The sequence below is a fragment of the Pempheris klunzingeri genome, chromosome 5 (assembly GCF_042242105.1).
Source record: "Pempheris klunzingeri isolate RE-2024b chromosome 5, fPemKlu1.hap1, whole genome shotgun sequence".
Taxonomy (NCBI): domain Eukaryota; kingdom Metazoa; phylum Chordata; class Actinopteri; order Acropomatiformes; family Pempheridae; genus Pempheris; species Pempheris klunzingeri.
The window spans coordinates 75,943-101,535 of NC_092016.1; the positions used below are offsets into that span (position 1 = coordinate 75,943).

At 43.6% G+C, this 25,593-nt stretch overlaps 3 protein-coding genes across 6 annotated transcripts; all 3 read left to right on the plus strand.

Moving 5' to 3' along the window:
- Nucleotides 1-5,237: 5,237 nt before the first annotated feature.
- LOC139200862 (troponin I, fast skeletal muscle-like) lies at nt 5,238-13,013 on the plus strand. Of its 2 annotated transcripts, none has more exons than XM_070830002.1 (7): nt 5,238-5,348; nt 6,642-6,680; nt 6,840-6,876; nt 9,339-9,467; nt 9,880-9,969; nt 12,432-12,605; nt 12,697-13,013. In XM_070830002.1, exons 2-7 carry the CDS (start codon nt 6,673-6,675, stop codon nt 12,772-12,774), a joined length of 516 nt encoding a protein of 171 aa, XP_070686103.1. In that variant the 5' UTR covers nt 5,238-5,348; nt 6,642-6,672; the 3' UTR covers nt 12,775-13,013. The 2 variants fall into 2 exon arrangements, with proteins under 2 accessions (XP_070686103.1, XP_070686104.1); XM_070830003.1 differs by having other exon boundaries at nt 5,270-5,344.
- A 2,731-nt stretch (nt 13,014-15,744) lies between these two features.
- Nucleotides 15,745-18,896, plus strand: LOC139200860 (troponin I, fast skeletal muscle-like). 2 transcript variants are annotated; one of them, XM_070829999.1, is made up of 7 exons: nt 15,745-16,216; nt 17,579-17,609; nt 17,743-17,782; nt 17,933-18,061; nt 18,160-18,249; nt 18,458-18,631; nt 18,724-18,896. In XM_070829999.1, the coding sequence occupies exons 2-7, from the start codon at nt 17,602-17,604 to the stop codon at nt 18,799-18,801; spliced, it is 519 nt and encodes a 172-aa protein (XP_070686100.1). In that variant the 5' UTR covers nt 15,745-16,216; nt 17,579-17,601; the 3' UTR covers nt 18,802-18,896. The 2 variants fall into 2 exon arrangements, with proteins under 2 accessions (XP_070686100.1, XP_070686099.1); XM_070829998.1 differs by lacking the exon at nt 15,745-16,216 and having other exon boundaries at nt 17,029-17,609.
- An 868-nt stretch (nt 18,897-19,764) lies between these two features.
- On the plus strand, nt 19,765-24,098 carry LOC139200861 (troponin I, fast skeletal muscle-like). Of its 2 annotated transcripts, none has more exons than XM_070830000.1 (7): nt 19,765-20,317; nt 21,523-21,554; nt 21,710-21,749; nt 22,266-22,394; nt 22,710-22,799; nt 23,112-23,285; nt 23,747-24,098. In XM_070830000.1, exons 2-7 carry the CDS (start codon nt 21,547-21,549, stop codon nt 23,822-23,824), a joined length of 519 nt encoding a protein of 172 aa, XP_070686101.1. In that variant the 5' UTR covers nt 19,765-20,317; nt 21,523-21,546; the 3' UTR covers nt 23,825-24,098. The 2 variants fall into 2 exon arrangements, with proteins under 2 accessions (XP_070686101.1, XP_070686102.1); XM_070830001.1 differs by lacking the exon at nt 19,765-20,317 and adding an exon at nt 20,384-20,400.
- The last annotated feature ends 1,495 nt before the right edge of the window (nt 24,099-25,593 follow it).

A 25,593-nucleotide genomic window follows, 5' to 3' on the forward strand; every position in this document is an offset into this window, starting at 1 on the left:
GTCTGTGAATTTAACTCCCTGGCTGATGTTTGAGGGGTTTAGATGATCATAAACATTTAAAGTCATGTTCATTGAAGTAATTGTATTTACATTTCAGTGAATTGTGGACATCCTGCACGCTGGCTGGCAGCACCGACCTCATGAAGAACATGTGCCGAAGTGAAAAGAGGAGGTTACAAAGAAGGCAAGTGAGGAAATTGACCCCAGACACATGCTGGGAGTCTCTGACAGCAGCTGCTGAGTCCTGAATCCTCTTAGTCTGTTCAGAGGACGCTGCTGGTCTCATTTTACATTACAGCTAATATGTCTCTACCCATCAGTTGTATTTTCTACCTATTATTGTGGACGAGCCAGCAAACACAGAGCAGCCAACAATGCTTAAGTATGAAGTGAACAGCAGCTGTCACAGCTGAATCAGTCAAGTCTTCAGCTGCAGGTCCTCAAATGGCCACTAGATGCTGCTTCAAGCTCCAAAACTCTGACTCACTTTAGCACTTACAAACACAATGGAAACACATTTTTCCACATTTTATTAAAGGTCCTGTAGGTTTGAGGGGTGTCTGCTTGACTGGCAAGGCTTTATGCCAATTGAACCTCAGCCTTCATCCCGATGACTGTAAAATAAACATCTCAGACCCAACGCCCTCTAAAGGATTCTCAGATGAAAATCAGGTCTGAACCAGCAGAACATCCGTAGCTGTGAGGCACTAATGTTCGCTGCAGCTGTAGCTCGTGATGTGCAGGGACTAGTAAAGTAATGAATGTAGGCTCAGGGTCAGACAACTCCTGCCACGACGCTGCAATATAATATTTATGTAAATATGGATGCTTCGAGCCACTCATGTTGATTTTTAGATCCTGTTGACGTTGAAGCATGGCAGAAGAGAGGCAATGAAGCAGCCAATAACAGGAAGAGGCTGTCTTTGATTGGCACTTCCAGTCACTCGTAACAGCCCAGTTTGAGCAGCCTCTGGCTTTAATGGGCACTCACAAGCTTTACCTTCAGCCAACAAACTCCCCAGAGGAGAATATTGATGTTGGGGCGACTGTGGCTCAAAGGAAGAGTGGGTCGTCGGTTTCATCACTGAACCAGCTGCAGCAGCTTCAGTGTGTGAAAGGACAGTCTCCTCCATCTTAGATTCCTCCTGAATGACTGATGTGTGAATGAGGTTTAACCGTTTAACATGCTGGACGATCAGTGCACCATGGAGACGTGCCACACTTCAACTCTTGCAGTTCATGAGCTGGGTTTGGATTTTACATTGTGTCCTGAATGTGGATAAACTGGACATTTTACTTTCGTAAAGCAGTCGTGGAAATCTAGCAGAGATATAGATATACCTAAAGCCAGTGTCTGAATTGGGCCAAAAAAAGGTGTCCGTACCCAAATTCAGGTGTCTTTATCATATTTCTATTTCTATGCAGATCTTGGTCATTTATCCCACTTTCCCACCTCAGAGGTATTTTTGTGTGCTTTTCATTTAAACAAATATAACATGTGTATGTGTTATATTCAAACAAACACAAATGTCAGAATCATTTATTTGATATAATTGGATTCTAATTATTGATCATCAGTGTGTTCTATTTATTGTCTCAGCTGATGAAGATTGAGCTTGTTCACTTTATATACTGCTGGCTGGTTGGTGAATTTGCACCTGTGATCAATAAACCAAAGTAAAGTACAATTACTTGAACATTTTTCCCTTTTTACTTGAGTAACCGTACTCAGTTTCTCGTGATCCCTCTCCAGGCGACTGCAGAGTAACTGGTCAGACTGAGTCACTGCGGTTCTGCTTGTGTCTGACTTCCGTGTTGTAATATTTCAATGAACTTTAGTGACGAGCAGCGAATCCGAGTGTGACACTTGGTCCACGCTGCAAACACAAGCAGGTGGTGAATGGATCTAAACAAACTAATGCTACACCTCAGGATATGAATCAAATCTGTGGAAGCGTGCACACGATGATCTCACATAGTGAGGAAAGGCCACACGCTCCTCAAACGTATACGGAACATTCCTCGACTTGTCAGCCAATCAGAACCGTGAACCCGACCCCCAGCATCACCCTCCACCACCACATTCCCAGCATGCCTCCATCTTCTCCGCTGTCTGCACCTCACTCAGACCTGTCATCACCCCCCCCGCTAACTGCTTTTAGCTCTGCTACCCCCCCCCCCCCCCCCCTCCCTGTTGGTGGCGTGAAGGGATCACTGGTGAAGAGTTAATGAGAAGACATGAGAAGGACATTCCTACACCTGCCCAGGTACTTCATTCAAAGACACAAGACCAGGCCTTTTAAAAACATGGGGTCCTATAGGACGGAGCTAATTATTCCAGTTCATCTTTTATGCATCAGCTCCTGCATTAGCTCTTTAAATTAGCAGACAAAAACACAGCTAGTTAGCATGTGCCAGACTAAGTGTCCCTCTCGCTCTCACTCTATATCTCTGTACCTTTAAAGCACTTGGTCTCATGTGTGTTTTTCCTCTGTTTGGTTGATTCAAGAGATATACATACACACACACTCTACTCACAAAAAGTTAGGGATATTCAGGTGAAGTTTCAGGATGAACCTAAAATGCATTCTAACCTTTCCAGGTGAACTTAATGTGACCTTCTCTAAACCTTTGAATGCACATGTCCAACTGTTCAGTGTTTCAGTACTTTTTGCACAAGTTGCTGTTCTCTAACAAGAAGCTTTACAGCAACATTCACAACAGGTTTGATCCATGAATCCACCAATACATTTCCTGCTTCAGTTAGAATTGGTATTTAAACAGTCCTCCTCATCCTGCTGTTCACATTCTGACATCATGAGACCAAGACGACACCTAACAGTTGATCAGCAGCACCTCAACACTAGAGGTGTAGATGTATATACACATACATACATACATACACTGCTGCGGATCGTCGGCCACTCATGTTTTTCAATAATATCATACTGCTAATCTTTTAGTCACATTCCTATTGCTAGTGTTATAGTCACTGTTAATACGTTGGTTGCTGTTTGTGTTAGGGTTAGGGTTAACTCTCTCTCTCTCTCTCTCTCTGTCTCTCTCTGTCTCTGTCCAACCTCCACCTAGCGCGGACCCTGACAGAAGCCGCCCACATTGATCCTGGGTCTGTTCGAGAGTTCTTCCCATTAAAGGGGAGTTCTTCCTCCACTGTTGCTCAATATAATATCTGAGCTGCTCATGTGGGAATTCTTGAATCCTTCATTTTGAATTCCTGAATCGTTGGTCTCTCTCTAATTAAAGAGTTTGGTCTAGACCTGCTCTTTATGTAAAGCGTCTTGAGATAACGCTGTTGTGAATTGATTGATTGATTGATATACAACGTGGAATTAACTTGTGTGTTTTGTGCACATGTGGGTGTTATTTGTTGAGAAGTCTGATGTCCTGAGGACAGAAGCTGTTCCCTCTGCTGGTTCTGGTTCTGAGGGTCCGGTGTCCGGGATCAGGTCCTGGACGGCACTATGGTGCTGAACGCTGATCTGATGCTCAGACTAGACACCCCTCACCTTTCTCCTGAGTTTAACCCCCTGATTAAAGCTGCTGTTTCACTCCTCTGAAATCCAACTAACCCATTGAGGTAGCATCATGTGACTTCCTGTTGATTCCACACATGGATCACATGACAGTGGCTGAACTGAGGCAGCTGGACACAGTGAGCATGACTGAAGGGTTCTTCTGTCACATTGAGAATTTCTGTAAAGGAAAAAAACAGTCCAAATAATCAGAAAAAACTCCTGGTGAGTGAACAAAAGTTGGCAGTGAGCATTAACAGGTGCTGAGATATTTCAGTCTGTCTGGACCAAAGTGGAGGACAGACGGACAGATAAATTGATCCTGAACCCCCTTAACTTGTGATCTTGACCCTTTAGTTAACTAATCTTAACTAAACTCCACCATAGAGGCGTGAGGTCAGGAAACTCTCCTGAGAATGACTTCTGGAAGTTATTTAGTGATAAAGAAGGCAAATATCTGAACACACTCAGGTGTTTGAAACATTCAGGTAAATCCCCTCTGAGAGGAATCTGAGGTAATTAAGTGAGAAGTCTTTCCTGGGCGAGAGGTGGTGTAATGTTATCCGCATGGAAAATCTGCCTTCCTGGCTACCTGTCATCATGCCCGCTCATTTTTATAGCAGCAGTGTTAATATGAGAGGGGCCCTCAGTGGCCAGAGAAAGGTCTGGAAGTCTTTCTGATGGCACATCCACAGGTCAGATTAGCAGTCCAAGATGAAACATTAACCCGCTGGCTGGCGATCACATGATATTTATAGATGCAGAAATGTGAGCTTGTTCAGCACTTCATTCAGAGCAATATTAAGAAGTGCTTCAAGAAAATCCAAGATGGGCTTTCTCCTGCTCCACGTCGGTTTCATCCTGCCCTCAGAGAGGTAAAGGCCAGCACCTGCCGACTGCTGGATTGTTCCGATGATTGCAAAACGTCGGTACGTGAGACAGCAGACACTACTTTTTTCCTCTTCATTTGATGCATATGTCAAAGAATTGCTGTTAAAATGTTGGTGCGACTCTTCGTTAGCTTCGTCTTCGCCTGCTGTCGGCAGCTGTTCCGGTTATTTCCTTGGGGAAAACCATCCGAGCTCAAACACCATAGCTGAGAGCTGGAGGTGGAGGTGGAGGCGGCGGCGGGAGGTGCTGGGATCTGAGTTCATTTTTAAAGGACAAGTCCTTCATGAGAATCCTGGGTCCAATTAGAAGCTGAGCCCTGAAGACACCGGAGTAGGCCCAGTCCGTTAATGAGGCTTATTTTTGTTTATTCCTAATGGCTAAATGAGCTCACAGATCATGAAGCTGAAGCTGGTGTTCGTGGCTTCTGATTGGACCTTTTTTAAAACGTCCATAACTCCTGTCCAAGTTTAAGTTTAACAAAAGCAGGTTTTGATCCTGATCTACAGAAAAACATCTTTTACTCCAGGTGTTAAAGTGTCCATGGTAATATGTGCAGTGGAAGCCAGCACAACTCTTTATCAACCCCCCCCCCCCCCCCCCCCCCCCCAGTCCCGTCCTCATCTGGTGAAACGTTTGGACCTGCTGGTTTTATAGTGCTTTTCCTCCCTTTTATAGAGTCCTGGTGGCACTGAGCGAGTCCTAAAGTGATATCAGGCTCCTCCTCAGTGATGCCTGATTTACAGGCTGAGGCTGGCAGTGGAACAGGAGGATATTTCAGGAGCTGGACGGCCGATTGGTCTGAGGATCCTGCATTTCCATAAACAGGGGCTCCATATCCATGTCCGAGCCCCGTATATAAACACCCCAGGGATAATCTCTTCCCACTGCTGCCCTCCTCCTCAACGACTCTCTGTCTCTACGTAGGTGAGACCAGTTTCCCTTGCTTCCTCCTCGTTCTTTTCCTTTCTGCATGTCTGAACTGAACCTATGAATACAAACTTGGTGCAGTCGTTTAGAGTGGTTCTGCTGGTTCAGCTGGTTCTGCTGGTTCAGCTGGTTCTGTTGGTTCTGCTGGAGCTGAAGGTCGTGACCTCTGAGGTCTGTTAATGTAAATGTTAATACTGTGTTTAAACTGAGACTTTAAAGATCTTCTGACTCAAGATTGAAGCTGGCTGTAGTCCGGCTGTAGTCCGGCTGTAGTTTAGCTATAGTCCGGCTGTAGTCCGGCTGTAGTTTAGCTATAGTCCGGCTGTAGTTTAGCTGTAGTCTGGCTGTAATCCGATTGTAGTCTGGCTGTAGTCTGGCTGTAGTCTGGCTGTAGTCTGGCTGTAGTCCGGCTGTAGTCCGGCTGTAGTCCGACTGTAGTTTAGCTGTAGTCTGGCTGTAGTTTAGCTATAGTCCGGCTGTAGTCCGGCTGTAGTTTAGCTATAGTCCGACTGTAGTTTAGCTGTAGTCTGGCTGTAATCCGGTTGTAGTCCGGCTGTAGTCTGGCTGTAGTCTGGCTGTAGTCTGGCTGTAGTCCGGCTGTAGTCCGGCTGTAGTTTAGCTGTAGTCTGGCTTTCATCCGGTTGTAGTCCGGCTGTAGTTTAGCTGTAGTCTGGCTGTAGTTAGGGGGGTGTGGATGTTGGACTGATGCCTGTGAATCTTTTTGACTGAATGGTTGGAATCACTTGAAGGTTTGACTGATGATTCCTTCACTCTCGTCTTTGGTTGTATGAGATTTTATTGATTTAAAAGAAAATTAATCTTGGAGGGTCCTTCTGTCTCAAATTCCACCATCAAGGGCGTCTCCGTGAAGGTAGTTTAGTCTGGAGTTTCAGATTTAGTTTGGACTCTTGGTTGGCTAAGAAATGTGACGTCTGGACTGGGCATTTCTGTACGTTTCAAAAAGAACTTTAATTCAAACCAGAGCATTGATGGATTATATGACTCTCACTTGATGTGGAAAGTTGTGAAATTTGATTCACATTTGGAGCTTTGGGTTGGGAATTCAGAGGGGAAAAAAACTTTGATGTTGAGTGAATTTAGTTTTAGTGTTTGTCTGATGTTCAGCTGGAGGATATTTAGTTTAAACTGCTGGAGGATTTTTAGTTTTAGTTCAAACTTAGTTCTGTCATCAGCTCTGTTTTATAATGGATCGTATTTCATAGAGCACTGTAACATCCTTTCTTCTCCCTCCTCTTCCTCCTGTTCCTCCTCTTCCTCTTCATTCTCCAGCTTGTGAAGCCGAAGAGAAGAAGCTGTCATCATGTCTGAGTAAGTTTTCTTCATCATAGCTCTACAGCAAACATTTAGAAACTGATCAATAAATGTCTGATCACTGTATTGATGAGTGTATCTGTTGTTTATCTTCATTAAGTAAATGGGACTAATTGACTTTTTAGACTTTGACGTTGATGTTTGTGATCATTACAGAAAGAAGATGACGTCCAGCCGCAGGCATCATCTCAAGGTCTGTAGACACACATGGGGGGGGGTTGACGCAGTCTGTTCTCTGATTAACGAGTTATCTTTAAGAGTTCAGTCGGCCCCGTCCAGGAGTCAGAAACAGGAGGAGGAGGCGAGGGTCCAGGAGGAGGAGCAGGCGAGGGTCCAGGAGACCTGAGTCAGACACGGGAGCAGGTGGCGAGGTTCCAGGAGGAGGAGGAGGAGGAGGCAAGGGTTCAGGAGGAGGAGGAGGAGGAGGCGAGGGTCCAGGAAGAGGAGGAGGAGACGAGGGTCCAGGAGACCTGAGTCAGACACGGGAGCAGGTGGCGAGGTTCCAGGAGGAGGAGAAGGAGGAGGCTAGGGTCCAGGAGGAGGAGGAGGCGAGGGTCCAGGAGGAGGAGGAGGAGGAGGAGGAGGCGAGGGTCCAGGAGGAGGAGGCAAGAGTCGCTGCTGCTGGCCGACTCTGGCAGATGGTGTTGAGTGGGGGCTGAGGGCGCCCCCCTGTGGAGGGTCTGGTGATGTGATGGGGCCTGGAGGAGGATTTAGACCAGGGGTGTCAAACTCAATATATAAATATATATATATATATAATCCAGAAATATGAATGTAAACAGCCAAACTTCAACAACTTTTCTTCAATAAAATAAATAGAATTTTAAATAATTTTTTTATTTTCTGTACTATCCTCATGTTTTGTCTCATAGTGTCGTCTTATATTTATATTCTTTAATTATGGTCACATCAGCTCCACAAACAAGACACGCAGGTTCACCTCCGACAGACAAACAGGTAAAACTCCGCCCCCCACCTGCTTTGAAAGTCTGTTTTCAAACTCCACTTTCCGTTTAGCCATTTATTTCGGGGGGGCTTATGGCTCGTTTCCACTAGAACCTACTCCGAGTAGAGCTGAGTAGGTTCTAGTGGAAACGCGCCATAAGTGTCGCTATAACAGCGCTGATCGATGCATTGATCCGCTGATCGGTGTGTCATTATACCTGCGGGAGGAGGGGCTGCTGCACGGGTCCTGACTAGCGCGGCAGCTGTTCAGTGCATTGTGGGATTTGTAGTATTAGAGGTGGGAGTGCTGTTTACCGACGGGCCGTTCTTAATAGTCACATGAAATTATCTCGCGGGCCGGATATAATTGTACCGTCGGCCGGATGTGGCCCGCGGGCCTTGAGTTTGACATATGTGATTTAGACTGTGAGAATGTTAAAACAGGAGCAGGGATGATGTTTTGGACTTTTTCTGGAAGCGTTAAGGTTAAAGCTCTGAGCACCACTTGCTGAAGACTGGATGGTTCAAAAAGCAGAGACAGGAAATGTAATGTTTATCTAAAATCCAGCATCTCCTCTGAGTATTAGCCAAAATGGCAGCACAGTTATGTTTCTACATGTAAATCAGAGCAGGAAGAACAAACACAAAACACATTCAAAATGAATTTAAGCGCGCGAACTTCAAATGTCACTGTTTGCTTTTTACTGTTAATATCCTCCATCGGGACATGAAGAGAGATTTACTGCTCTGTGATTGTATAATATAATATATAAAAGTTTAAGTGAGATGCTCTGAATTGGGGAAGATGTCTGCTGCTGCTACTACTACTAATAATGATAATAAGAATAAAAATAATGGTGGTGATGAAGACGGTGCAGAAGACATAAAACCTAAAAAATGTTTAGCTAAATAGGAAGAGCTGAATGGCGTGTGTGTGATGAGCTCTGTTTCAAGCTGTTTTTTGTGCTAAAGAGGCGTCTGATGTCGGAGCTGTTGACTTTATGAAATTCAGGATGATGTTTGCTGACCGCCGCCGTGTCTTTAGTGCCGTTTCTTCTGTTTGTCAGTAGGATTACAGAGAAACTACTGGCAGATTGACTCAGAAGGTCATAGGGGAGCTGAAGAAGAATCCAGCACATCTGAACAAGCAATAATATCTGTGTTCCTATCTGTGGCAAACTGAATGGTGTGCTGCCACGTATAACAAAACCTTTTCTGACAAAACTGAGTTTTGGAAGTAGATCTAGACTGTGGCTGTGCTGTGACTGGACCGTCGGCCTTGGCGCTTCATTGTTAATGGTTCTTCCTGTTAGAACCTCTACTGACTCAGGACCATGTTGATCTGTGTGATGCTGTTAAGTTGAATTAAATCGTTTTTAGTTGAAAATTCTCTGGTTTGTGTTTCATCAATATAAAAGCAGCTGTCAGTGAGGAGGGAAACCCTGAGCTTGGTCACCAGACAAGATCAAGTGCTTCTTTTCCAATCATGTAACGATGAAAACCGTGACTTTGATGCTAAAGATGAGATGCTAAACATAAACACTAACATATTGCATGTGCTGTTGGTCGTGAAGTCGTACTGGACTCACGTGTGAAAACGCACACGTAAACTCAAACGTTTGTTTTGTTTTTGACACATCAATTTAAATGTGAAAATAATGTTCAGAGGTATTTTTTTGACTGATGACTCTTTCTTGGTCTCTTCTACAGAGTTTGATGCTGCAAATTGCAGCAAATTGGCTGAAACAGGAGACGAAGGACATTGCAGCAGCCAAACAGGCCTACATGGATCAGAACTGTCCTGCACCCAACCTGGGGGGAGACCATGCCGCCCTCATGGTGAGAGCTATCTGCTGGGCATGAACAGCTTCATCATTCCTACTTCATCAGACTGCATTATCCTGAACTCAAGCAATTTATCCTAATTATCCAAAAACTTGAGCCGCCATATTTGTGGTGGTAACAGTTCAAGGTACACTGTGATGAAATGTGGTTCAGACATTCATGTTCCCCTCTGGATGAACTGTTATCAACATTCATCATCAGTATTCATCAAACAGTTGTTGAGATGTTTCAGTCTGGACCAAGCAATCGACCAGCACTGCTAGTCTGGTGCTTTGTACCTGTAGAGGATGTTTTTAGCAACTTCCTGTCAGGAATATTAGCAGCTGTTTGAAGTGTAATATCCATCAATGAAGTGTTTAGTGAAGTGTGATCAGTCAGTAAACACAATTTCTGTCTGTGTCTTTAGGAAGCCTGCAAAAAGCTACATGCCCTCATTGACAAAGTGGATGAAGACAGGTACGACCTGGATTGCAAAGTGGGCAAAGCTGATAAAGAGGTACATCTCATCTTGTGCTGTGTAGCCTGTGAGCTTTTCTCCTCATGAGCAGAATGACAGAAAAAAACTGCAGTCTGTGTTAATACTCCTCAAACAACGAATATGTCTGAACGTAGAACAAAGATGTCAGCTGGAAGTGGATTGTGTGTTCAGCTCAGACTCAGAAACAATTCTTTTCCAATTTTTGTTAAAGTTGAAACTTATTTTATGTTACAAATTTCTTATTGTCTCCAAATCAAGAGACCAAGGCCAGTAATGTATTATTTTCTGATTTTGTCTCTGTGGCTGTCTGCTCAAAGCCCATTAGTCCTTACTAAAGACGCTAATCTGTAAAAACAGATATGAAGTATGACATTTAAATGAAAGCTGCCACTAGTGATGACCGGGCTTCGGATGTCACATACGGCAGCCACAGACTAACTAGATGGAGACTGACCGACACAGCTCTGAATTTTCATGCTTTTTGACACTGCACGATGGAGTTAAAGTTTACTTTCTGTGTCCACGATGTGGCACTAGACAACAAAAATAACAATTTAGCATCATTAAGGTGTTTACACTATGCTGATGTGGTCAGCCCACTAGGAAGTGTTCCTAGATGTTGTCTAAGTCTACCAAATTATGTACATGTGGGTGACCCATGCAATGAGAACTATTACCGACATTTTGTAGGGGGCACTATTGAACCTTGTTTTCACTCCAGCCCAAGAACCAAACATGAACCAAACGTGCCAAATTCGGTAAGTCTTAAAGCATGCCCAGCCCCTCTTTAAAAAAGCGTCCTGTTTCATGGTGAACAACACATCGCTATAGCAACAATACTCAAAAGCATCAGTACTGAGCATCATGAAGGTGTTGAGACTTTTCTGTTCAAGTTAAAAAAATGCACTAAGAATCCAAAATGGCCGACCCCCTGTGGCATTCATATCATGGCATCAGTGGTAGTATGGCTCGTGTCTACCAAGTTTGGTACACGTGGGTCAAACCTAACTTTGGGACTTTCAAATTTCAATTTTGTCAGGGAATGAAGTTTTGTAACTTTTCGAGTACCTTAAGTCCCTCAAAAATGATCAATTTGGAAAAATCTATCAGTCTTTATCTCTACAGCACCAGTTCATAGCAGTGTTCTCTCAGACTGTTTCCATAAAGAGCAGCTCAGAACAAACTCTTTAATTCAGAGACCAAAGATTCAGGAATTCAACAGGAAGGATTGAAGAATCCCTACAGAGCAGCTCAGAGATTAGATTAGGACACAGTGGAGGAAGAACTCCCCTTTAACGGGAAGAACGAGAAGAAACCTCGAACAGAACCAGGCTCAGAGGTGGGGGGCTTTCTGTCAGGGTCCGTGGAGGTAGGAGAGAGAGAGTGATACTGATCAATGTGGTAGCAGGTAAAAACATGACAATAGTTAATGTGTGAATAATATTAACAGAACTAATTTCAGTAAAAAGTGTCGGTGGCTGACGATCTGCAGCAGGAGAACCAGGACCAGGATCCATAGGAACCAGAGAACCACAGCAGGAGAACCAAGACCAGGATCCACAGGAACCAGAGAACCACAGCAGGAGAACCAGGACCAGGATCCACAGGAACCAGAGAACCACAGCAGAAGAACCAAGACCGGGATCCACAGGAACCAGAGAACGACAGCAGGAGAACCAGGACCAGGATCCACAGGAACAAGAGAACGACAGCAGGAGAACCAGGATCAGGATCCACAGGAACCTGAGAACCACAGCAGGAGAACCAGGATCAGGATCCACAGGAACCTGAGAACCACAGCAGGAGAACCAGGACCAGGATCCACAGGAACCTGAGGGATGAGAAAAGCACAGAAAGGCTCCGGGGAAGATACCAAGTTAGTAACAGACATTAAAGAGACATGAAGCATCAGGATGGAGAGGAAGAGGAGGAGAGAGGAGCCCAGTGCATCATGGGAGTCCCCCGGCAGTCTGAGCCTATAGCAGCATAACTAGGGGCTGGTCCAAGACCTGATCCAGTCCTGAACTATAGGCTTTATCACTAAGGAAGGTTTTTAGTCTACTCTGAAATGTAGAGAGGGTGTCTGCCCCCCGAACCCAGACTGGAAGGAGGTTCCACAGGAGAGGAGCCTGATAGCTGAAAGCTCTGGCTCCATCACTACTTTAGAGGACTTTACTAACTCCTTGCATTACAATCCTTCAGCTGCTCGCTTTAGTTTTTATCAGGCAATGTGGGGAAACTGTGCATTTGTTGTGGACTCTTTTCAGCAGCAGGTGGATCCCCATGTGGTGCTCTAGCAGCAGGATGGTGTGTAAATAAACTCCAGTGTGTGTATTGGTGATGATGAAGGAACATGTGACCCAGAGCAGCAGTGCAGCTCACTGGCGTGTTGTGGAAGATGAATCGGCTGTGAGACCTGTGAGCAGCTGTTAGCGAGAAGACGTCTCCCTCCAGATGTTAAACTGCTTGGTTGCTTTCAGATCGATGAACTGAAGATCAAGGTGGTTGACCTGGCTGGGGTGAAGAAACCCGCCCTGAAGAAGGTGCGTATGTCGGCTGACGCCATGCTGAAGGCTCTGCTGGGCTCCAAGCACACGGTCAACATGGACCTGAGGGCCAACCTGAAGCAGGTCAAGAAGGAGGTGAAGGAGGAGGTGAGTGTTGGCAGGAGCTGCATCCACGGAGCTCACACACCATTAATACACTGCTGACACCAGCTGACGGGGAACTGTTTGTGTGTTGCAGCCTGCAGAGGCGGTGGGCGACTGGCGTAAGAACATCGAGGACAAAGCTGACAGGAAGAAGATGTTCGAGACTTCCTAAAGAAATAAGCTGCGCTCCCATAGTCGCTCTGGGCTGTTCGTGCTTTTTATGGAAGCAATGGAACTTTTCTTTTAATTGAAACCCCCTTTGTTTCATTAAAGCTGTTAGTTACTGTACATCTGTACAACGAATGGTTTGAATCTCACGGCCCTCTTTTACTCTGCAGTGTGACTTCCTTTTTGTTCACATTTGACAACTTCCTGCTCTTAGTGTTTTTGTAATAAATGTTTTATTTCCTACATCTGCTGTCATGAGGTATTCTGTCTCTAAGTGACACAGCACGCATGACACGCGTGAGTGATGAGAAAAAAACTACAACTAAAAGTTCACACCATCGTCATTCAGCTCCTCTGATGTTCAAACTGAACATCTCACTCACTGTCTGTGGGTCAGAAATGTTTCCTGGAAATTCACATTTGATGCAAGATCAGTTAGAAACCAATCTGAAAACTAAGAAGAGGTTTTGACCAGATGGACAATACTGACCAGCGAACGGGAGTTCTGTTTGACGCAGCGATGGAGCTTTAAACAGCTCTTTGAACATGAGCTCTTTAAGGGTTCGTTAACGGGGGCATGTTGAGTGTCTCTTACGTGTTGTGAACATTGATGAATCATGAGACTTGGTGTCACTTCAGAGATTCAGGATACCTTCATGATGACAATCGCTTCACGATGCGCAAAACTCAATGTTCACTTGCTAGCTTTTCCAGAGCTTTCAACCCCACCCACCATCTTCTTCAGACACCCTCCATGACGAAAGTTTAGGTCATGTAATAATGGTTCCGTAAGGTTCTGTCTCTTTTGAACATGTTATCACACATAAGTTTTCACATTTTTTGAATATATTTTTAATAATTTATAGAGACCATGTATGAAAATCTGATTCTATTCAAATTTAATTAGACCTTTAACAAATGATGCAGCAACAACAACAGTAATAATAATAGGAATAATATACTGTAACTTGCATCAGTAAGTAGAAATGGTGATGGTATTTATATTTTTTTTATGAAATAATTAGGGCTCTACTTTAATATGTTTCTGTATTTAAACGGCAGGAAGTAATCTAGCATTTAGAAACGGTTCTCAAATACTGAGTAAATGGTTTTTAAGACTTAAATGTATAAATAAGCAGACTTTGATCATTATTTGGATAAATAGATTTTATATTACTTTATTTCATATGATGACAGCTGTTAGTTTAACCTTGTGTCTGCCAGCCAGTGAACATGTATGTTTACACAGGGGGACTGATATTATACTTCTATGAAGGACATGAAGTTTTCTGTTTTAACATCTATGAAGTTCTTGCAGTGAAGTTTTTAAGGAGAGAAGCGCTGCCTCCTGCAGAGGTCCATGCCGCCCACACGGTGTCAGCAGAGGACTTCCTGTCAAACTCCTCGTCACATCTCTGTTGGACAGTGAGAGTCTCAATGACGACTGGGTGTGTGTATGTGTGTGTATTGATCAGAGGTGTATTGATCAGAGGTGGACCCAGCCGGAGGTGAGCGACTTCAGTCTCTGTTGTTCACCTATTTCTCTTCACAGCAGATGTTCTGGAGCTTAAAGCTAAACTTCTGTTTCCTTCTGTGTTTTCAGAGTACAGCCACACATGAGGCTCATTTCCTGTTAAACCTTCTCAGAAGAACATCTCAGGTTTTTACCACCTCTGCTAGAGTGTGTTCACACTGATGTCCTGCTCATGTCTTGGACGACCTGCTTATGATTCCTGTTTCATATCAACAGTGAGCCGAAGTTACAAAAAAGAAATTCTTCTGAAAAATATAATCACATTACATGTTACTATAAACTATAATCACGTGACCTGTTACTATAAACTACAATCATGTGACGTGTTACTATAAACTTTAATCACATGACAACATCTTACTATAGAATATATCACGCAACATGTTACTATAGACTGTAATCACAACATGTTATAAACTGTAATCCCATAACGTGTATAAACTACAATCACTTGACATGTTACTATAAAATATAATCACATAACTTGACTATAAAATATAATCATTTTAATTCAATTCAATTCAATTTATGTGTAGCCCAATATCACAACAGAGTTGTCTCACAGTGCTTTACAGAGTTCATTGAGTAATTTTACTATAAACTATAATCATGTGACGTGTTACTATAAACCACAATCACATGACAACATAACTTGACTTAAGCCATATATGGTTTGTGTACATGATCCAGTGTGACATGTTACTATAAAATATAATCACATGACATGTTACTATAAACTATAATCACGTGACATGTTACTATAAACTACAATCACATAACATGTTTCTATAAAATACAATCACATAACATGTTATAAACTACAATCACATGACATGTTACTACAAAATATAATCACATAACATGACTAAAATATAATCATGTGTTACTATAAACTACAATCACGTGACGTGTTACTATAAACTACAATCACACCATTATAAACCATAATCATGTTATTATAAACTATAACCACGTGACAACATGTCCTTATAAACCACAATCACATAACATGTTTTTATAAACTATAATCACATATGTTTCTATTAAATACAGTCACATAACATGTTACTACAAAATATAAACACATAATGTGACTATGAAATATAATCACATAACATGTTACTATAAACTATAATCACATGACATGTTACTACAAAATATAATCACATAACGTGACTAAAATATAATCAGATAACATGTTACTATAAGCTATAATCACATAACATATTTCTATAAAATATAATCATGTTATTATAAACTATAATCAAGTGACGCGTTACTATAAACTACAATCACGACAACATGTTACAATGAACTACAATCACGACATGTTACTACAAAACATAAACACATAACGTTACTATAAACGTGACAGCATGTTAGTATAAACTACAATCACGTGACGTGTTACTATAAACTATAATCACATGACAACATAACTTGACTTAAGCCATATATGGTTTGTGTACATGATCCAGTGTGAGGTTTCCCTGAGTGGCTGCAGTGGATCAGAGAGGAGCTGCTGCTCCATTCAGAACTGTGTTAATGAAACAGGAGATTTAATGATACTCTATGTGAGGATTCATCTCCACCTCCACATTTATTCTGTGACCGTGAGAGGGCCCAAGTGTCGCTGAGGTCTTTATATTTGTCTCTGGGCCCCAGTGAGGACTGCTGATCACCTCAGACCCTTCAACCGTCACTATTGGACGATTTACAAGGGTCAAAGGATGAAGGTATTTCAGGAGCTCATTGGCCTGGTTGGTCTCACAGTTCCTCGTGGCCATAAAGAGGAACCTCTGACCCCCCCCCGCACTCCCATATATACCCCTCTAGACTTCACCTTTCAGTCTGGGACTCCCTCACTGTCCTTCAGTCAGTGTCTGCTGCCCTCTTCATCGTCACTCTCTAGGTGAGAAACTCTTTTTCTGTGTGGATTCAGTGGCTGAATGAAGGTGACGCTCAGTACAGTCTTTAATCAGCAAAACGGCTTCTCTGTGTTCATGTGACAGTCCTGTTTTATACATCTGTGACTCAGCTGGAGTCATTATGTCACAGCATAGTTTGATGTCATGCATAGCATGACGTTTGAAAAGACATTTTAACTCTGTTCCTCCCAGCCTTCTGTTCCCCATAGTTTTGATTCTTGTGCAGTTTAGCATTGTGTCATGAGCAGAAATCTAAATTTCACAAAGCCTTATAATTAGATGGTTAGGGTTCAAACATGTTTTCCTGAATTGAAAAGCAGCTTTTAAGATGAGAGTGAACATTTGTTGTAAGGTTTGAGTAAAGTTCATCTTCTAAATATCTGACGCCTCTCTGGCTCTCAGTCAGACCTCCTCTGTAACCGAGTGCAGGACTCATGGATGCTTTGCTTTTCTTTAATATCCAGAACTTATAAATGTGTTTTGTTTACTTCAGATCTACTTTTTCTGTCTCATTAAACTGCTGGTAAAAACAATTAAATGTCACATTACTGCCGACAAGTGATTACAGGCAGAGAACTGAGAGGTAGACGATAGATAGATAGATAGATAGATAGATAGATAGATAGATAGATAGATAGATAGATAGATAGATAGACTTTATTAAACCCTGAAGGGAAGTTAAATGGCAAAAACATTAAAATCAGAGTTTGAGTGCTTATCATTATTATTGTTATATTTTTTTATTGTGAGCCTTCTAAAATCCGTTTTTTGGTAAATAAGTGTTTAAGCTATCCAGCAGTGAGTCAGCTGAGATAAAATCAGTCCAAGTGTTAATGGAGTTTGGTGGTCAGATTGGCTTTCCTTCGTGTTCTTGCTCATAAAGAAATCATCTTGACTGTCACTGCTGACCTTTGAATTGCAGCCAGGATTAGCTCTGACCTGATTGGCTCAGGTGTTCAGTCAATAACATGGATACTGTGCGCTGAAGTTCCTATTTTTAAAACAGGGAAATGACCAAAGAGACACGAGACCCCCACAGGCCCCTAGTTAATTTAATAAGGGAGAAATAAAAATAGTCATATTAGAATGAAGAAGATTATCAATCAAACTAATGAAATCAAATGTTATTGGTTTGAAGATTTTCTTGATTACAGACTTAAAAAATAATTTGAATATAACATTTTTTGTTCAGCTGATTGTGGGGTTACAAAGGGAAGATGTCTAATGAATTTATCAGATTAAATTCAGTAAATAGTGTTTGTCTGTTTGTATCATAAATCAGTCAAAGTGTCTACAAAGTAACTGAACCAGGGTTTCACTGACTGTGTTTTTCTGATTCTTTTCAGTCTGAAACTAAGAAGACGCCAAGATGTCTGAGTAAGTTTGATTTTATTCTGTTGGATCATTAAAGTAATCATCCAATAATCATCTTTTCCATCTCTTTGATTCTCAGAAACTTCTTCAAAGAAATACGTTATTAACATTAATTTGACTCTTGCATGAATTAAAGGGGAAAGAAGATGACATCGAGCCGCAGGCATCATCTCAAAGTAAGAACCAGATTTCTGTCTCCTCCTCTGGACATAAACATTAATGAACGTCACATGCTAACATGTTAGCTAAACAGCTAACATTAGCAAAAAGAAACCTTTTTGTAGTGGTAACGAGGTCTAATGAGTCACCGCGTCCTTGTCCTGCAGAGTTTGATCCTGCAGATCGCTGCTAACTGGCTGGAGCAGGAAGCCAAAGACATCGCAGCCGCCAAAGAAGCTTACATGGCGGAGAACTGCCCCGCCCCCGACATGAGCAGCGATCAGGCAACTCTGATGGTAAAAAGCCCAAAAGTGGCCCGATCAAATCTAAGCCCAATGTTCACTCCTAAGGTCAAAACGAGCCGCTGAAAACGCCTCTCCGTTCTCACAAACAGGAAATCTGCAAGAAGCTGCACCAGGTGCTTGACAAGATCGACGAGGACAGATACGACGCCGAGGCCAAAGTGGCCAAGTCAGACAAAGAGGTGTGAAGAGTATTGTGTGGATGTGTGAGAAACCCTTTGTCTTGTATCTGTGAACTTTCCCTCCATCATTTGATGGATTTGTGGTAGATGGGGAAACAGCAGCAGACGTCAGCGCGTTGTTGTCCTGGATAATAAACACCTACAGTTTATTTCAGCACCACAAAGGAAACAGGAACTGAACTCTGAGTGTTTGTATCCATGTTTGCAGATCGAGGACCTGAAGCTGAAGGTGGTCGAGCTCGCCGGAGTGAAGAAACCTGCCCTGAAGAAGGTGCGCATGTCAGCTGACGCCATGCTGCAGGCTCTGCTGGGGGGGAAGCACAAGGTGACCATGGACCTGAGGTCCAACCTGAAGCAGGTGAAGAAGGAGGTGAAGGAGGAGGTGAGTCTAGTCTGCACGAGCACACGTTTAACATATGAACATTTGTTAGCTGTGTGAAGTCGGATGCGTGATCTGATGCGTTCGTCCTTCAGGCCGGAGAGGCAGTGGGCGACTGGCGTAAGAACATCGAGGACAAAGCTGACAGGAAGAAGATGTTCGAGACTTCCTAAAGACTTTCTGGGCGTCTGCAGCTCTTTCCACTGTTAATCTCACCTTTTTCATGGAATTGGACTCGTGCCATTAAATTGTTTTTGGAATAAGGCAATGCTGTCATACTGCAGTTTTTTCCAGACCATGTTTGGAAGTTTAGAGGGAAAGAGGTTGTTTCTAGTTGGGATTTGGCTTTGCTTTGATTCTCTTTTAATCTAAGACCTGTTACGTTCTCCTCCTGCTGTTTAAGTAGAGATGCCCGAAGCTCCAATTACACACAAACAGAGACCCTAAGTCCAGTCACGGCTTCCAGGGTTTTTATTTTAACTTGTGGTACAACAGCAGATAGAAAGATTGGTCTTGGTGTCCGTTGGTCTTGGGAGTGTTGACAAACCAGCAGGTGTCAGCAGAGAGCCTTTGTTGACGCTGTCATGAAGTTCAACAAATGGTGAGTAAATTGATTTTTTCCTCACTTTACTGTTAATGTCATCTCTCTCTCACACACACACACACATGCACACACACACAGAGCCTCACTGGTTTGGTAGCTCTGGAAGTGAAACGAAGAGAAATTCATTGAACGTGTTTTTGAACACGCTTTGAAAAAGCTGGAACTCTCATGGTTTCACGTTGGTTTGTTTTTATTCTAATAACTTGCCTTAAACACTCGTAGGTCAGATCCATGTATCAGCTGGTCGTGTTAGTTTAGGGTTTGTTTAGATGATGATAGAAGTCGAGTCAGTCACAGTTGCTTTTCTCTAACACGTAATGATGGACGTCATCAGTCCCACCTGATGAGTAATTAATGTTTTTATCTGTAATAGAATCCATTGTATTGATTTTGACAAACCAGCTTTAAGTTTCTTAACATTTTAATGGTTTATTTAAAATGGAATAAATGTCAGGTTCATGTTGCTTCACTCTGACACATTTCAAAGTGACGTTAAACTGCTTTCTGAATCCACATGTTGAAGCAGCTTTTCTGTTGCTTCCCTGTTTTTTGTTGAGGAACGCGTTTGTGTATCATGGTTGTACAACAGAATGGCGCCACGAAGAGTTCAGTGACACCAGCGTGTCTGTAGTCGACGTCCTGTCCACACCAGGGCTGATGGGAGGCCATCTGAGGGCCACAGACCTGAATCCGTCTTTGGAGCGTCTCCTTAGCTCGAGCTGAACTTTAAGCCTCCCAGCTGTGACCTCGCCGCCCGCCGCCCGGCTGTCACGCTGCTGGTCGCACAGAACCTGAGAGCATTAATCGTGTCGACTGTTGTGTAACAATCGCTTCATCCATTCCTTCCTCCGCGGAGGAACCTGATCTGTCCTCCAGCAGAATTTACGAGGTTCCTGGGAGAGTTGTGGAGGTATTTCTGGAGACTGCCGGCCGATTGGTCTGACAGGCTCTGCTACCATAAAGAGGGCGGACGGTCCTGCTGAGCCAGCACTTCACACCCTATATACCCCCTTTAATCTTTACTGTTTGGACTTGGCAGCGTCTCCTCCCTTCTTCGTCCTCGTCTTCCTCATCACGTTCAGTAGGTGAGAGTCTGTGCAGCCGGTAGGAAGTGGTCCACTGAAGTCTGGTCATCAGGTGGACGTAGGGCTTCGTCGGGTGTTTACAGGTGTGCAGGTGTGACCTGCGACCTCTGAGCTGCGTTCAGGTGTCTGCAGGGAGAATCAGACAGAGGAGACTTATTGGGGTCACTGATGAAAGTGAGCACAGGACGTTCAGGTCATGTTGTTGCTGTATTTTGTCTTTAAATCAGTTTGTCATGCGTGTTGTCACGCCAGACGCTCAGTTTGCACGCTGTTTCTAACATATTCAGGTTTTATGTCTAAAATAGTGAATGTCATTGTCGCAGGCGCAGGTCTGCAGGTTTAGCAGCACTTTGTTTCATGTAATCTGGGAGAAATGCCCAAAAGTAAGAGATGCCAAAGCTCCGGAGCTTTATCTTCTCTTCTGTCATTCTTAAATAAAAATCATGAATCCAGGTGATTTCATAATCATTTCCTGGAAAAAATGATGTAATTCCTTAAAAGAAAAGCTTGTTTTAAACATGTAGATATGTGTGTGTCAATCATTTGGCCATTCCTGTAAACGTGATTCTTCATCTCAGTGAGCTGACTGGATTCTGATCTCTGAGGGAAACTCTCAGTGACACACGTGGAATAAACTGTCTGTCCCTGAACGCTTTGGTTTGGTCCTTCAGTCTTTGGCTGACTACTGTTTTTATGGCCTCCTCTAAAGTTCCACAGGTTGGATGTTTTTAGGAGGAACCTTCTGAGGAGGGACTGATGGTGTAGTGTTTTCTTTTTTTCTGGTGGTCTGGTGGTTTGGTGGTCTGGCGGTCTGGTGGTTTGGTGGTCTGGTGGTGTGATGGTGTAGTCCTTGGTCTGTGGACCCCCCCTCAGGCACAGCTGCTGCTCTGCGTGCCTGCAGGATGTTGGCTCGTTGTTAACGGCTCTCAGCGCCACATTTGGTTCCTGTGTGGCAGTGTTTCGTGCTCCAGTCTTTGGCTCACTGGAAGACGTTAAATTCCAGGCAGAATGTCTTCAGGGGAGATGGCCCGCCATCTGACCCCGCCCGTCCCAAATTAGCCTGTTTGTGGCCGCCAGCAGTCACTTTCCATGGCAGTGAGGCATCTCATGTTTCTGCTGAGGGTCAAAGGTCGCTGATCGGTAGCAAATCTCAGCTGTGCTTCATGTCGGCTCTCCGCTAACTGACCGTTTTCTGTCCCCAACAGGTGTGAAGGTCAGCGACCGCCAACATGTCTGAGTGAGTACCCCACCCTGCTACTGCCTCCTCCTCCTCCTCTTCTTCTCCTTCTGTATTTCTGGCTCTATAAGGAACGGTCCCACAGTATATTTTATCAGACAGACAGACAGAAAACAGGAGTCACATGATGGATCTCTGATCTTTTGGTTTCACAGGGGAAAGAAGATGACATCAAGCCGCAGGCATCACCTGAAGGTCAGTAAACGAGGCACCATTGAAAGGCCACTCTGTATGACTTAGTGCCATCTAGTGGTCAGCTTACAGATAACCAGCAGAACCCTCCCACCTCACGCCTCCCTGAGGGGAAACTACGGTGGCCCTCTGGGACATAATCAGTCTGATCCTCCATTTGTCACACCCCCAGAGTCAAAGTAAAAACACAAATGGTTCAGTTTGTCCCTCTGGGCTCCTGTAGAAACAACATGGTGGACTGTGTGGATATAACAGCTGATTCTGAGCTGACTGAACACACAGTGATCTGATCTAAATCCTATGGACTGCCCCTTTAATGTTCCATTACTGCCTGTCTCTCTCTCTCTCTCTCTCTCTCTCTCTCTCTCTACCTCTACCTGTCTCTCTCTCTGCCTGTCTCTCTGTCTTTCTCTCTCTCTACCTGTCTCTCTCTCTGTCTGTCTCTGCCTGTCTCACTCTCTCTACCTGTCTCTCTCGTTGCCTGTCTTTCTCTCTCTGCCTGTCTGTCTGCCCCCACAGAGTCTGATGCTGCAGATCGCTGCCAGCTGGATCGAGCAGGAGAAGAAGGACATCGAGGCATCCAAGGAGGCCTACATGGCCGAGCACTGCCCCCCCCCCGACCTCAGCGGAGACCAGGCCGCCCTCATGGTGAGCCCCTGGTCTGGCCTATGGCCCCGTAGTACTACATTACATAAAGTACTACAGTATATGAGTACTACAGTAGATAAAGTACCACAGTACATAAGGTGATTACATGAGCTCCATATTGATCAGCTGCTCAATTAAATTGATGAACGTGTGAATGATCAGTAACTACAATCAATAATGATCAGATTATTCTCCTGAATGAGTTCTTACAGTGAATTCTGAATGCAGTATTTGTACCAGAGTACATCTACTCTGTTTTAGTACCTCTACTCTGTAGTATTAGTACTCCATTACAGCTGCTTCGTTTGTTTCCAGGAACTGTGCAGGAAGATCCAACAGGTCATCGACAAGATTGACGAGGCGAGGTACGACGCCGAGGCCAAAGTCCAGAAGAGCGATGCAGAGGTGAGACTCTGTCACTCCATGGTCTCAGGTGATGGTCTCAGGTGGATTAGGACTCTGGTTTGTCAGGACTCAGGTAGGTCAGGACTCAGGTTAATCAGGACTCAGGTGGGTCAGGACTAAAGTAGATCTGGACTAAGGTGAATCAGCTCACAGGCCATTCAGGACTCAGGTGATGGTCTTAGGTGATGGTCTCAACTGGAACAGGTCTCAGGTGGGTCATGACTGAGGGTCCAACAGGTGAACTTACGGTTTATTTCAGCACCACAAAGGAAACAGGAACTGAACTCTGAGTGTTTGTATCCATGTTTGCAGATCGAGGACCTGAAGCTGAAGGTGGTCGAGCTCGCCGGAGTGAAGAAACCTGCCCTGAAGAAGGTGCGCATGTCAGCTGACGCCATGCTGCAGGCTCTGCTGGGGGGGAAGCACAAGGTGACCATGGACCTGCGGGCCAACCTGAAGCAGGTGAAGAAGGAGGTGAAGGAGGAGGTGAGTCTCTGCACTACCGGAGTTACATGGTAAAGTCACATGACACAGAGCCAACCTGCTCTGTCCTTTTTTGTTTGTGGTGGAACCGTCCTTTGTAAAGTAACCAGTAACCAAAGCTGTCATAGAGTTTATGCTCTTTTTATTGAAGAAATAAATGAAATGACAAAAATCAAGTCAAAATTCAGTTACTTGATCGACATTTTGACTTTTAACTGTAGTGTAGCGCCCCCTGTAGGTGCAACGGTGGTCAGTCACGTCATTTAATAATATCTCTAACGGATGGATGCAGAAACGTAATGGCGTTATAGCGAGCCACCGCTGACCTCCACTGAAAACAGGCTGAAAATAGGCTGAAAACAGGCTGAAAGTAGACTGAAAACAGCCAGAAAATAGACTGAAAACAGGCTGAAAATAGACAGAAAACAGGCTGAAAACAGGCTCTGTCTGTGTGTTTTGTGCAGTCCACAGAGGCGGTGGGCGACTGGCGTAAGAATATCGAGGACAAAGCTGACAGGAAGAAGATGTTTGAGACCTCTTAAAACTTTCCCGTGGTGGCAAGGATGGTGGCGAGGAAAGGTGTCCGTCGAAGGTCTGCGAGACTGAACGAGACACTCAGGACCAGAGTTCAAACACTTTTTGATTGTTTTGTGAAGTAACGTCATCATGTGTTCAGCTAAAAGTCTGACAGAAACATTATTTCATCATTTGGTACATATTTCAGATAATAATAACACGTGTTATTTATAGATCACAGAGACAATAATGATAATAATGTTTCTACAGCGTCAGTAGAAATAAATGTTTTGAAATGAGGATTAATTTGTTTGTTACGTTTATTAACACGGAACAGGTTTGTTTGATTTTAATTCACTTCAGTCTTAGACACAGTCGAAAGGAAGTGTTACTGATCAACAGCTGGTACCTGTTACTGATCGATAACTGTACCTGTTACTGATCGATAGCTGGTATCTGTTACTGATCGATAGCTGGTATCTGTTACTGATCAATAGCTGGTACCTGTTACTGATCGACAGCTGGTATCTGTTACTGATCGATAACTGTACCTGTTACTGATCGACAACTGGTATCTGTTACTGATCGATACTGGTATCTGTTACTGATCGATAACTGGTACCTGTTACTGATCGATACTGGTATCTGTTACTGATCGATAACTGTACCTGTTACTGATCGATAACTGGTACCTGTTACTGATCGATAGCTGGTATCTGTTACTGATCGATAGCTGGTATCTGTTACTGATCGATAACTGTACCTGTTACTGATCGATAACTGGTATCTGTTACTGATCGATAACTGTACCTGTTACTGATCGATAGCTGGTATCTGTTACTGATCGATAACTGTACCTGTTACTGATCGATAACTGGTATCTGTTACTGATCGATAGCTGGTATCTGTTACTGATCGATAACTGTACCTGTTACTGATCGATAACTGGTATCTGTTACTGATCGATAACTGTACCTGTTACTGATCGATAACTGGTACCTGTTACTGATCGATAGCTGGTATCTGTTACTGATCGATAACTGGTACCTGTTACTGATCGATAACTGTACCTGTTACTGATCGATAACTGGTACCTGTTACTGATCGATAGCTGGTATCTGTTACTGATCGATAGCTGGTATCTGTTACTGATCGATAACTGTACCTGTTACTGATCGATAGCTGGTATCTGTTACTGATCGATAGCTGGTATCTGTTACTGATCGATAACTGGTATCTGTTACTGATCGATAACTGTACCTTTTACTGATCGATAGCTGGTATCTGTTACTGATCGATAACTGTACCTGTTACTGATCGATAACTGGTACCTGTTACTGATCGATAACTGGTACCTGTTACTGATCGATAACTGGTACCTGTTACTGATCGATAACTGTACCTTTTACTGATCGATAGCTGGTATCTGTTACTGATCGATAACTGTACCTGTTACTGATCGATAACTGGTACCTGATACTGATCGATAACTGGTACCTGTTACTGATCGATAACGGTACCTGTTACTGATCGATAACTGGTACCTGTTACTGATCAATAGCTGGTACCTGTTACTGATCGATACTGGTATCTGTTACTGATCGATAACTGTACCTGTTACTGATCGATAACTGGTACCTGTTACTGATCGATAGCTGGTATCTGTTACTGATCGATAGCTGGTATCTGTTACTGATCGATAACTGTACCTGTTACTGATCGATAACTGGTATCTGTTACTGATCGATAACTGTACCTGTTACTGATCGATAGCTGGTATCTGTTACTGATCGAT